The 13,679-nt window shown below is 40.7% G+C and overlaps 1 protein-coding gene across 1 annotated transcript in view; it reads left to right on the top strand.

The window, feature by feature from the left end:
- The window catches only part of cplx4a (complexin 4a), a 34,574-nt gene extending 27,315 nt beyond the window's left edge, over positions 1-7,259 (top strand). The window contains exon 3 of the mRNA XM_078409594.1: positions 4,428-7,259. Coding sequence (XP_078265720.1) covers positions 4,428-4,655 — 228 coding nt within the window. The 3' untranslated portion in view covers positions 4,656-7,259. The remainder of the gene's footprint in view (positions 1-4,427) is intronic.
- The last annotated feature ends 6,420 nt before the right edge of the window (positions 7,260-13,679 follow it).

Below are 13,679 nucleotides of genomic sequence, written 5' to 3'. Positions count from 1 at the left end.
AAATAAAGTTGGGAGTAACATACTCTCATTAATGAGCCTATCTGGAGTTTCTGCCAATTTTCTGCACAAGTCACTGTTGTTGACTGTAGGCTCCAGTGACACAATGATTAAGTTACCGGATCAGTGTTGTGATCCAAAGAGAAGCATTTGATTTCCACCAGAGCGCTTTAAATTCAGTTCATGAAAATAAATCTGAAATAAAACATCAGATCAGCAATGTGATCATGAAAGTCCACTCAGTTCACCAGTGTTCATAATTTCATAAGATATAGGAGCAGAATCAGGCTATTTGGCCTATCGAACCAACTCCACCATTGGGACAGGTGTTGCATCTTCTACGGTTGCAGGGGAAGGGACCTGGGGAGGGGGTGGTTTGGGTGGGAATGGATGAGTTGACCAAGGAGTTGCGAAGGGAACGGTCTCTGCGGAAGGCAGAAAGGGTGGGGATGGGAAGTTGTGACTAGTGTTGGGATCCCGTTGGAGGTGGCGAAGATTTTGGAGGATTATATGTTGTACACGACGGCTGATGGGGTGAAAGGTAAGGACTAGGGGGACTCTGTCTCTGTTACGACCAGGGGGAGGGGGAGGGGGAGCAATGATTGAATGGCTGCTGAACCTTTGGTATTTTCTGCTCTGTGAAAGATGTGGTGGCCCAGTTATTGAATATACACAGAGATTAATATTTTTTGACATTTTAGAGGAGGCACTAAGGTGATCGATGAGGATCGGGTGGTGGATGTTGTCTACATGGATTTTAGTAAGGCATTTGACAAAGTCTCCCCATTGTCGACTGATCCGGAAGATTAAGATGCACAGTATTAATTATAATTTGGCCTTATGAATTCACAACTGGCTCATAGGGTTGTGATGGAGGGACAATATTCAGACTGCAGATCTCTGACCAGTGGAGTTCATAGGCATCTGCTGTTTATGATATATATAAATGACTTGGAGATAAACGTAGACAGGTTGATTAGTAAGTTTGCAGATGATACCAAGATTACTGGGTTTACGGACAGTGCAATGAGGAAGGCAGTCAAAGTAGATAGTAGGATATGGATCAGCTATAGAAATAGAATATGGAACATAGAATAGTACAGCACAGGAATAGTGTCACAATGTTTGTGTCGAACATGATGCCAATTTAAACTGATCACATCTGCATGCATGATCCATATCTTTCTATTCTCTGCACTTTCATGTGCCTATCTAAAATATTCTGACTGTGTATTCTACCTTTGTCTCTCATCATTTTATAAATGTCTAGCAAGTCCCCTCTCAACATCTGATGTTCCAGAGAAAAATGGGCAGAGAAATGGAAGATGGAGTTTAATCTGACCAAGTGTGAAGTGTTGCACAGTGGGGGAGATCTAATGCAAGAGGAATATATACAATTAATGCCAGACCCTTAACAGTGCTGATGTACAGAGGGATATTAAGTCCATAACTACCTGATAGTGCGGTGAAGAAGTCAATATTGTATGCTTACCTTCATTGGACAGGGGATTGAGTATATGAGTCAGGAAGTCATCACGCAGCTTTATAGGACTTTGCACTAATAGGACGTGCAGTTCTGGTTGCCCCATTACAGAGATGATCATATCATCATCATATATATATAGCCGGAAACAGGCCTTTTTGGCCCACCAAGTCCGTGCCGCCCAGTGATCCCCGTACATTAACACTATCCTACACCCACTAGGGACAATTTTTACATTTACCCAGCCAATTAACCTACATACCTGTACGTCTTTGGAGTGTGGGAGGAAACCGAAGATCTCGGAGAAAACCCACGCAGGTCACGGGGAGAACGTACAAACTCCTTACAGTGCAGCACCCATAGTCAGGATCGAACCTGAGTCTCCGGCGCTGCATTCGCTGTAAAGCAGCAACTCTACCGCTGCGCTACCGTGCCGCCCCAAATGAGGAGGCTTTGGAAAGGGTGCAGAGGAGGATTACCAGAGAGATGCCGGGATTAGACGGTATTAGCTACAGAGAGATTGGACAGACTTGAATTGTTTTCATTGGAATGCTGAAGGTTGTGAAGAGACCTGATAGAAGTATATAAAATTAGGAGAGGCACAGATAGGGTAGACAGTCAGAACCTTTTTCCCAGGATGGAAGAATCAAATACTAGAAGGCATAGCTTTAAGGTTAAAGGGGCAAAGTTTAAAGGAGATGGAGAAGGCAAATTATTTTTGCGCAGAGGGTGGTGAGTGCCTGGAACGTGCTGAAAGCAGACATGTGGCATTTAAGAGGCTTTTAGATAGGCATATGGATATGCAGGGAATGGAGGGTATGGATTTTATGCAGGCGGGCATGATGTTCAGCACAGACATTGTGGGCCCAAAGGCTTGTTCCTGTGCTGTACTGTTCTATGTTCTATGAGCTAGAGTTATAGCAGGGAAATGCCTTTGAGATAGGCGATCGACCACTATCTTATAAGTTGTGTAACATGTGCAAGAGACAAATACTTCTGCTCCTATTTCTTAAGTTTTTACATTTTAAATGTGAACATTGGACCAGTTCCAATAAAGGAAGAGGACTTTACATTGATACTTGAAGTTTGCTCCAAGAACTAAGCCATTAGTCTGCTTGTTGTTTAAGAGAAACCGTTGATTCCTCTTACAATAATGCACCATAAGGAAACCTAGTAGGGGAGCATAGTGGAGCTGTGGTGCTTAGTGTTGTAGCAGTTAGTGCTGCTGCCGTTACGGACTCAGGTTCAATCTTGCCCTCGTGTGTTGTCTGTGAAGTTTTCAAGTCCGTCCATGGGTTTCTACCTGGTTTTCCCCTACAAAGACCTGATGATAGGTTATTTGACTTTTGTGCAAGTAAGTAGCAAAAGAATCAAAGGGCATGTGAGAGAAAATATCCTCACAAGGAGAGAGGAAGTAAGGAGAGAGGAAATGGGAGCAATGCGGCTGCTCTGCTGGAAGTTGGCATTGATTCAGTGGGCTAAACATACTCCTTCTGTGTTACATTACGTCAAACTATTCCATCAAAATGATTACCATAATTACTGTGACAGCTTCTTAAAGTTGTGCAACCAAAATTGTGTTTTGCATCCCTAAACACAACTTTAACTAGAGAGATCACGTTAATTCTGCTCCCAGTGTCTCCATTTTACTCTATTGATGCTTTTTGTAAAAAAAACATTAATTCTTCAGTATTATTTCTGAAATCTAAAATGTTCACCTTTATTGCAAGAAAAAAAAAAAAAAACACTTACCATTAATTATTCACCCTGTTTATAATACTAACCAATTTTAGGCATGAGCCAATTTAAAAGTCTGACTGGGAAAAAAATTGATGTGGTCACATTAGTTGCAAAGATTAAAGAGGAAAGGAATCTGTCAACTGATTATTGGCAATGGTTTCCTGAACACATTAGCACATTGGTAATGATGAATTCATGTATGAAACCTGAAGAGCTTTAGATGAAAACCAGGTTCCAAATTAATGTTGGTAAATAACTGAATGAAAATAGGAATTTGAATTAGAAGTAAAAAAATTTACAACTAATTGCACTACGGAGATGACATCTTGCTTTATTTGTACCAAAAGAATTGGCAAAACATTTTCTTTTGAAGCATGTGGAACAGTTGACTGAATTTCCTCTATTCCTGTAACATCACTATTAAAGGGGGCAGCCACCATGGAAAATAGTATTAAATGGATCCACAGTTGCATACCAAGTAATAGATTTCATTAAATACTTCAGCCCATCTCTTCTAGATATTGTTAGGCATATTCAGTTTATTTTTCTCCACAAAAAGTGCTGAATGGATTTTCATTAAGCATTAGTAAGGGTGTCAGGGGTTATAGGACGAAGGCAGAAAAATGGGCTTGAGTGGGAAAGATAGATCAGCCCTGATTGAATGGTGGAGTAGACTTGATGGACTGAATGGCCTAATTCTGCTCCTAGAACTTATGAACTAATGAAGCAGGCACATCTCATCTATTGTGAGTCGTAGTCTTCAATCCGTAAGCTGTTTTTTCAAAAAGTTAAGTAAACTTCAATTCCGCAGCATTAATTGAACACAAAGGCTGTCTAAATATCTAATTGAAACTGTATGTGACTTTTACCTTGCAAGCAAATAAAAATGCAGCTCTGCTATACTTTATCCCCCTCTGTACTGCTGCCCCTTTTGCATAGGCATCTGATTTTGCAATGCTGTCTTCAAAAAGATACTTTTACTTCTGCCTCTTTCTTGTGTTTCACGTTTCAACATTCTTTGTTTTTTTTTGCATATTAGTGTTAATCATGTGAAGATTTTGAAAATACTCAAGATACGAGGAGTCATTATGATTTTTGAACAAAAATAAGTAAAAATCAGAAGCTCATTGCACATTTAAAAAATAGAAATTATATGGTTTTACTTTCGATTTGATTTAATTATACTGACACATTTGTGCTTGTGCAGAGTGAACAGGATGAAAATCAGATACTGATGGCTGGAGATGACATTGAGCTGCCCGAAGAGCTGAAGAAGATGGTAACTGAAGATCAGGAGGAAGAGGAAGTCAAAGAGTCTTTTATTGGACAGATTCAAAACCTTCAGAATATGGATGTAGATCAAATAAAAGAAAAGGCTCAGGCAACAATTAGTGAAATTAAGCAGGCTGCTGAACAGAAGTGCTCCTTAATGTGAGCCATTATTTTTTTCCAGTTTTGATCGATTGAAAGATAATGGAAACAGACCCTTCGATGCACCATCCGCGCCAACCATGCCGTTCACACTAGTTTCTGGTATCCCAGTTTCCCATCCACTTACCGAAGCCAATTAACCTATAAACTAGTACATCTTGCAGACATGGGGGGAGACTGGATCACCCTCAGGAAACCCATGCAGTCACAGGGACAACGTGCAAACTCCACACAGACAGCACCCAAGGTCAGGGTCTCTGGCGCTGCAAGACAGCAGCTCTACCTGCTGGCAATAACACTGATAAACCTTTGCAAATATACAATTCACACTGCATGCAGCAGACTTGTGTGCAAATCATGAGAGGAATAGATCGGGTAGATGCACAGAGTCTCTTGCCCAGAGTAGGGGAATCGAGGACCAGAGGACATATGTTCAAAATGAAGGGGAAAAGATTTAATAGGAATCCGAGGGGTAACTTTTTCACTCAAAGAGTGGTGGGTGTATGGAACAAGCTGCCAGAGGAGGTAGTTGAGGCTTGGACAATCCCGTTGTTTAAGAAACAGTTAGACAGGTACATGGATAGGACAGGTTTGGAGGGATATGGACCAAGCGCAGGCAAGTGGGACTAGTGTAGCTGGGACATTGTTGGCCGGTGAGGGCGAGTTGGGCCGAAGGGCCTGTTTCCACACTGTATTGTTATGACTATGAGCGGTTTTATAAAGAGTGACATGACTTACCCACTGACACTACAAACATAATAGCACATTTCATCCTCTGATAAAATACCTGTATGGATTTTAAATAGTGGGGTTAAATGTTGTATAATATTGGGTCAATATATTCCATTGGGTTGTTGTTCAAGGAAGTGATTGGTCTACCTCCAATGGTTATATCATTGAAATTTCTCATTAAACTTCCTTTTACAACCAATCATTTACTTAAATATTAAAAATCTGAAAGAATCGAAGGTACTGAAAATCTGAAATAAAACAGAAAATACTGGAAATGTTCAGTAAGTCAGGAGGCATCTGTGAAAAGGGGAACAGAATTAAAGTTTCCAATCGAAGAAACTTTGAATATTTGTCAGAATTCACAGGATCTTTGAAATGTTAAATCTGCCTCTCTCTCTCCACAGATGCTCATTTTCCCTCCATTTTATTTCAGATTCCCAGTACTTGCATTATTTTGCTTTTGCATCAGTGATTTGGGGATAATTATCTTGCATCATTTCATTTTTTATCTTGGTACCTGTCGTAAGAGAGAAAAATATCCGCACTGCAACTAATGTAATATCCGATCCGAGAAAGGAATGCCATAAAAGTGGCATTTGGAAGTTTTTCATAAAATTAGTCATGTTTAGGACAAATCATGCTTATTGAGACATCGTTATTGATTCCTTGTTTATATGTTCTGATAGCATGATTGTTTCGTTCCTACAGTAGTTTAGCAATCGCGGGGCCAACAATCCAGATATGTGGGTTTGAATCCCACCATGCCCTGAGGTGCTTATATTCAAGTATTTAGATAAATCTAATAAAACATTGATAATTGAGTAGTAGAATCTGGGGTGGGAAGAATAAAGTAGAAGAGACAAGGAACTGCAGATGCTGGAAGAGAAAAAAACCCCCACAAAGTGCTAGAGTAAATCAACTGGTCAGGCAGCATCTTTGGAGAACATGGATAGGCAACGTTACGGGTTGGAACCGACAGGCTGAAGAAGGGTTCCGACTCATAATATTCCCTATCCATGTTTTCCAGAAATACTGACTGACTCGTTGAGTTACTACAGCACTTTCTGTTTGTTGCTCAAGAATAAAATGGAGTCAGCATAAGTGGATGTTTGATCATTGGCATTTGCTGAAGGGCCTGTTTCAGTCTGTATGACTTTGACGAGCAAGTTAGTTAAATATGACACACTTATTTGTTCCATATATTATAGCATTCAACTTGTCCAAAATCTGTACAGAATGATCAACGGGTTAAAAAAAAGGAATAAAAAGGCAATGCACTTGGCATATTAAATAAGGAATAACTTGTGCGCATGGATTATCAGACAGCACAACTCCACCAAGTAAAATACTCAGTGTAGAACCTTCTACAGTTAGTTGCAGTCTAAGGCCATCTATCTTGAGCCAAAGTTGGTTATGCGAACCGTAATAAGATAAAACAGCCTGCAGAATACTAGAATTGATGGTTGGAGCTACCCAAATAGATGAATGATTTTGTGCTTTAAACTTTTAACTATTTATTTTCAGATTGCCTGCAAGAAGGTGTGAATCTAAACTTAGCATTCTCATCAGATTAGTACTGGTGCATGATATCCTGTGCCATAGTCCACAACACTGGTTAACCACGGATAAATAAAAATTCTGAATCTGGAAAATTCTAAATTTTGTTGCCTCAAGGCCTGAAATTTGTAGCCACAATGCTCAAACTGAAACGTGCTGGAGGTTGAACAGTGAAATGTGCAAATTCAGAAAGTGTTCTCTATTATTCAGCATTTATTCCACAGTGTATGTTATTTGTAGATTTTTTTTAAATTCCAGAATCAGAATTGCAAGTATATCTGATATTTACAAGCTACCTGTGCTGTAAATCTCACTGAGCATGTTATATTTAGTTGATTTATTGCTGAATTTTAAGCTATAAACAGCACTTAGCAAATGCTTTGACAGTAATGCAAATAATTTTATGCATGCAGATTTTAATAACATTTGAAAATAATTGATTTCAATAATTCTGTTCACTTTTTGGTAAAGTTATGAAATTGCTGCATTTATCTCAATCTTATCGGCATGTATGTCTGCAGATTTAGATTACACAATAAAATAATTAAAATATTAGTTAAAAAAGCTTTTTGTTTAGGTGTAGCACTGTGGCGCAGTAGAGTTGCTGCCTTACAGCACCAGAAACGTGGGTTCGATCCCGACTACGGGTGCTGTCTGTATGCAGTATGTCGCTCTCTACTTGGCCTGCATGGGTTTTCTCCGAGATCTTCAGTTTCCTCCCTCACTCCAGAGATGTACTGGTTTGTAGGTTAATTAACTTGGATTTGCATACTTGGTATAAGTGTAAATTGTTCCTAGTATGTGTAGGATAGTGTCAATGCGTGAGGATCGCTGGTCGGTGCAGACTCGGTGGGCCAAAAGGCCTGTTTCTATGCTGTATCTCTAAACTAAACCAGCATTTTTTTTAACTGGTTTGTTGCCTCTGAGAACCCTTTAATGTGGATGGCTATGCTCTCAACTCAATGACATTACAATGTTAGGCAACAGGGATCTTCTGGATTGATAGTAAATAGAGGATTGATCCCAGGCAGCAATCTATGGCAGTAAATGGTTTTCATGGTTAGCTCATTGCATCCACTTTTAATAATGGGCCTTTAATGAACATTTAGTTTAATAATGGGCCTTTGCTTTGAAACCTAATTTCAAGCACTTTATTAAGTTTTCAAGTACATTATCACATCTCAGTAAACCAGAAGATGGTACCAAGCACATACAACATCAAACAATGAAGGTAGACACAAAATACTGCAGTACAGTAACTAAGCAGAATAGGCAGCATCTCTGGAGAGAAGGAATGGGTGACGTTTCGGGTCGAGATCCTTCTTCAGACTGATATCATGGGAGTGGGCGGGACAGAGATAGAATGTAGCCGGAGACAGTATGACTGGTGGGAGAACTTGGAAGGGGAGGGGATGGAGAGAGAGAGAGAGAGAGAGAGAGAGAGAGAGAGAGAGAGAGAGAGAGAGAGAGAGAGAGAGAGAAAGCAAGGGCTATTTGAAGTTAGAGAAGTCAATGTTCATACCGCTGGGATGTACGCTACCCAAGCTTTCAATCAATGCAACTGATAGGATAGATACCAAGGATGGAGCAAAGGAAACTATGTGTGGGAGACCAAATACAGATGGCAGAAAGACGAGAGTGTCACGATGTTGAGGTGATTAAAAGCAAGTGAGCCAATGGAATGGTTTGGAAACAAAATTGAAAATATAAACTGCAGGTTATGGCAAACTAATATTTAAAGGACAAGGTTGAAGGATGGCCTGGGGAGCTGTGGAACAGTCGAGTCATAATGATACTTTATTGTCACGTGTATCTAGGTACAGTGAAATGCTTTGTTTTGCATACAACCCGAAAAATCATACAGCAGACCTCACCTAGGCAGTACCCTGGCGTCGACAAAGTTACAAAAAGTTCATATTATTGAAGTCTTACCAATTTCTATTCAAGATTCCTCGCTTCCCTCTTACAGGAGACTCGCAAAAAAGCAAGAAGACCTTTTCTGTCAGCCAGGGTGGTCTTTGGCCACCGGATATCTCGGTTTCTGATCTTTCTGGGCAGCTGATAGGTGCAATGCAGGCTATATCAGAGATTAAATCATACCGAGTTTCATCTGCAATAACAAGTATGTTTGCCACGATTATCTAAAACTCACCAGGGCTTAAAATTGCCCCAAACTCAAGAGTTTGCCCCATGGCCTCTGTGTTATAAAGACTACATATACCCATGTCAACAAGTTAACCCATCTCCAATCTTGCCTCAGTTCACCTTTGCTTTCGACAAACCAAGCTTCAAACCTGTCCTCACAATTTCAATATGAAAAAGGAAAGATAAGTTTGTGTTGATAAAGCATACTTGTGACACTGATGTCCATCATCTTTCTTTGACAATTTCCAAACATTGTACATCGATTCTAGTGCAAGATACTTAAATGTGGTAGTGAAACAACCAATCAGGTAAATCGTCATAGTCATACAGCTCAAAGATAGGCCCTTCAGCCCAACTTGTTCATTCTGACCAAGATGTTCCACATACCCACTTTTGGCCAATATCTCCCTAAGCCATTCCTATCCGTACCTGTCCAACTGTCTTTTAAAGGTTTTTATTGCACCTACATTCTTTGGCTGCTCAGGTTGCGAATAATTGAATTTTCCACACCAGAGAGCAAAGGAGGTGGAATCATTAAATATATTTAAAGTTGCGACAGGCATATAGTTGGATATCATTTATCCAATTGAACGGTGGAGCAGGATCAAGGGCTTGCATGATCTACTTCAGTTCCATTTAGTTATATTCTGATATTGCATCATGTTCCTTAATCGGGATGCATAAGGGCATCTTTGATTTAGGATTATTATCTTATGTACCGAGGTAGAGTGAAAAGCTTTGTTTTGTATGCTAACCAATGATTTTGTATCCAATCAAATCAGATCTTACTATACACAAGTCCAATCAAGCTAAACTCGTACAATTGGAGGAGCGAAGGGAAAGATACATTGTGCAGAATATAGTTTTCAGCATTATAGTGCAACAGTTCCAAAGACAAAGTCCAATATTCATAATGAGGTAGAGTAGAATTGGACTGTACCATTGAATATGGAAGGGCCATGCAGAAGCCTGATAACAGAGGGGAAGAAGCTGTTCCTGAATCTGATGGTGCATGCTAGAATGCATCTATATCTTCTGCTCAACGGGAGCGTGGAGAAGGAATAACCAGAATGAAAACAAATAGAAACCATCCAATTTTTACAATTCTTCTGAATTATATTTCAACCTATTGAAAATTTGTAAAGGATTAAGCATAGGAAATGGGCATAAAGCATGACAGACAGCAATACATAAATCCAGACTTTGGCAAGTGATTCTATCCAGCTACCATATTTGATCGACTAGAAATGTTTATGACCATAACATCCCATGCAACGCCAAGCTGAAATTACAGCCTCATGTCCTCTATTACAAAGACCACAAATTCTCTTCTCTGTGAGATAACCCATCTCCAGCCCTACCTCGGTTCACCTCTGCTTTTGACAAGCCAAATCTCCTGTTAGTTTCAATGTGAAGAAGGAAAGATGAATTTGCATTAATGCAGTATACTTGTGGTACTGATGGCCAACAAAGCTTCTTTGACATTTTCCAAACATTGTATATCAATTCTAGTGTGAGATTCTTGAATGTATTATGGAACCACCCATCCAGATGAATCATTATTCATGGGAATCCAAACAATAATGGGTTCCCTTCCATATCACCAACTTTTCAACTTAGAAATATCATAATTTAATCTTCACTGATTGTTTTTAATACTCCTGTGAGATTCACATCACCACGCAGAGTGCACCAATTCTTGCTTTCCTATCTAAAAAAACAAATGGCAAGATTATTCATGGCAATGTTCTTTGATTGAGTAGATATCAACTCATTGTTTACCCTTGCAGCAACATCCAAAACTCTGTCCAGGATAGAATGTTTGACATTTAGGATTTAAAAAATATAGGGATCCAAATTTGTACACCTTTTGGCATGTGATTGTTTACTAGATACAAGTTTTAAATTGGACTAGACGAATTAAATAAGCCAAACATCTGACATATAACCTTATATATGAAATGGATCAAATAGTATAGCAGCAAAAAGATAACATTATATTATTTTACAAGATGAGAACGTTTAGTCCAAATGTTATCCAATCATTTTATTCTATTCTACACAAAATGAAACCAAAGCTTACATTATTTTAAAACATGAGGTTGTGAGGTCTACCCCTCCACAGTGGAGGACAGTGCAGTCGAAAATGACGTGCTGCTCTGTTTGCTGGTCTGCTCCACACACGCAGGCTGCTGATAGACGCAACCCCCAACGATGCATGTTGGCATTGAATCGGCCGACCCCTGTACGGAGCTGGTTCAGGGCAACCCACTCTTTGCGGGGCATGTCCGAGCCGGGTGGGGCTGTGGTGTTCGGTGCGACAGTGCATTGAGGAGGTCGCGATGTTTGTTCCCAGCTGGTTCTCCATGCTCCTAGTATGTTCAAACCGGAGCCACAGAGGGTCGCTGCATGACGGGAGAAAGGGTGACGAGATGACAGGCGTGAGGTCCTAGTTGCTGTGAATCCTGGGCGAGGTGGTGCAAAGGATGTTTGGCGTCCGATGGGGCCTTGCACACCAGCCTATGAATGAAGAACTCTCTGCGAAGCTTGGCGGGTGCGATACCTGCCAGCACCGGCAGGAGATCCATCGGAGTATGGCGTAGGCAGCCGGTGATGATCCACATGGTGTCATTGAGGGTGGCGTCTAGCTTGCTGGTATGAGTGCTGCGGCACCATTGCGGGGGCTCTCTGGGTGACATTGAATATACTTCACCATTTCACGTGGCTGATATATTTTTACTCTCCCCTTTTGATGCCCTTTCACTACGCTCCACCACAGCAATGTATATTAACCCCAGCGTTTTAAAAAGTTGCTCCTTTTTCCCAAAACGTCGGCCGCCCTGCTGGAGCACAAAGTGGTTTACATTTTATTGGTCCTGGGTCCAAATCCCAGATCGAAAGAAAAGCGACAACAGCTCATCATTTAAATGGGGAATTCAACGTTATTACTAATTGGAAAATATACAGGGACAATATTATATATTTGAAATGTTACCAATTATTAATCGTCACGCCAAGCTCGTATTTAATAATGAAAATAATTATCCTTGAATGGTAATAAATATACAAAAAAGTTATTAATTTTATTTTAGTTAAACAAGTGTCGCAACTGAATCTCAATATCCCATCGGTTCAATACAAATTAAGAGAACTCGAGCTACTAAATAAAATTGCCTTTTGACCTTTCTTTTCTGCCTCCGGATCCTAAACTAAAGACAATCCAATAAAATCCATTTGACCACACTGATTGTGAACGAACTGATTCGGATTTATCCCAACCATTCATTCAGCTAAAGAAACAGAGAAGCTGACACGCAATTAGCGTTAATTGGCACTGTGTTCATGGAAGAGAATCACACAACAACAAAGTCCACTCTTCTGTGGGTTACGTACAAATATTTCAATAGACAGCAGAAATAGGAAGATATTAACTTTTTATTTTGCCCTCTGAACTTGAATGGCAACCGACTGACAAGCACGTATCAAGTTTGAAACAAAGTGGTGAGACTCTGAATTTCCTCAGCTGTCTGAGGTGGTAAAGGCAATGCATTGTCTTACTCACCAGTGCAGCAATGTGTGTTGTCCATGTCAGATCCTCTGTGATGTGGACTCCCAGGTATTTAAAGCTGCTCACCCTATCCACAGTAATCCCATTTATCTCCAGTGGCGTGTACGTCCTCGGATGTTGAGCCCTTCTAAAGTCCACAATCAGCTCCTTAGTTTTTGTGACATTCAAGAGGAGGCTGCTGTCCTGACACCAGAATGTCAGATCAGCCACCTCCTCCCGGTAGGCCTTCTCATCGTTATCGGAGATAAGGCCCACCACCACAGTGTCGTCAGCAAACTTGATGATGGAATTGGAGCTGAACCTGGACGCACAGTCATGTGTGTACAGGGAGTACAGTAGGGGGCTAAGGACACAACCCTGGGGGGATCCTGTGTTCAGGGTGAGGGGGTTAGATGTATGTCTCCCCATCTTGGCCACTTGGGGCCTGGTGGTGAGAAAGTCCAGGACCCAGGCACACAGGGGAGTGTTAAGCCCCAGTTTCAGCAGCTTCTCAGCAAGTCTGGTGGGGATAATTGTATTGAAAGCTGAACTAAAATCAATGAACAGCATCCTCACATAGCCCCCTTCTGGCTGTCAAGATGAGAGAGATCCCTTACCTTGAACTCATTGGGACATGGGCCCATGATTCCTGATTGCTAAATAATAAAGCTTCCTTCTCCCTACTCATAATGATTACTTTAAAAAGGTTCATTATCAGGCTTGGGAATAGGTAAAGGCAAGCAAATGTTGACCTCAAGTTTTTTTTAGTTCAACTCAAGTTGCAAACAGATTTAGATGGGAAGTATCAGGACGCCGGCAAGACCATTAAGCAGCGCTAACTGGTAGCAAGCGAAATGTACGTGGTGATTGAGGTTGGACAATACAACATCGCAGAGTGCTGGGAGGGCGCACCGTCAACTCACCCCACACTATTGACTTACTTTTTAATTGCTCACAACAGCCATCTCTGGACCTTTTATGCCTGACTTCACCCTGTTACCGTGACAACATGTCATTGGCTGTCAGTAAATTGTATGCAGAGAAAGC

Source organism: Rhinoraja longicauda, chromosome 1 (genome assembly GCF_053455715.1).
Source record: "Rhinoraja longicauda isolate Sanriku21f chromosome 1, sRhiLon1.1, whole genome shotgun sequence".
Taxonomy (NCBI): Eukaryota; Metazoa; Chordata; class Chondrichthyes; order Rajiformes; family Arhynchobatidae; genus Rhinoraja; species Rhinoraja longicauda.
The sequence above is the reverse complement of the archived record's forward strand: the minus strand, read 5'-3'. Positions and strand labels throughout refer to the sequence as shown.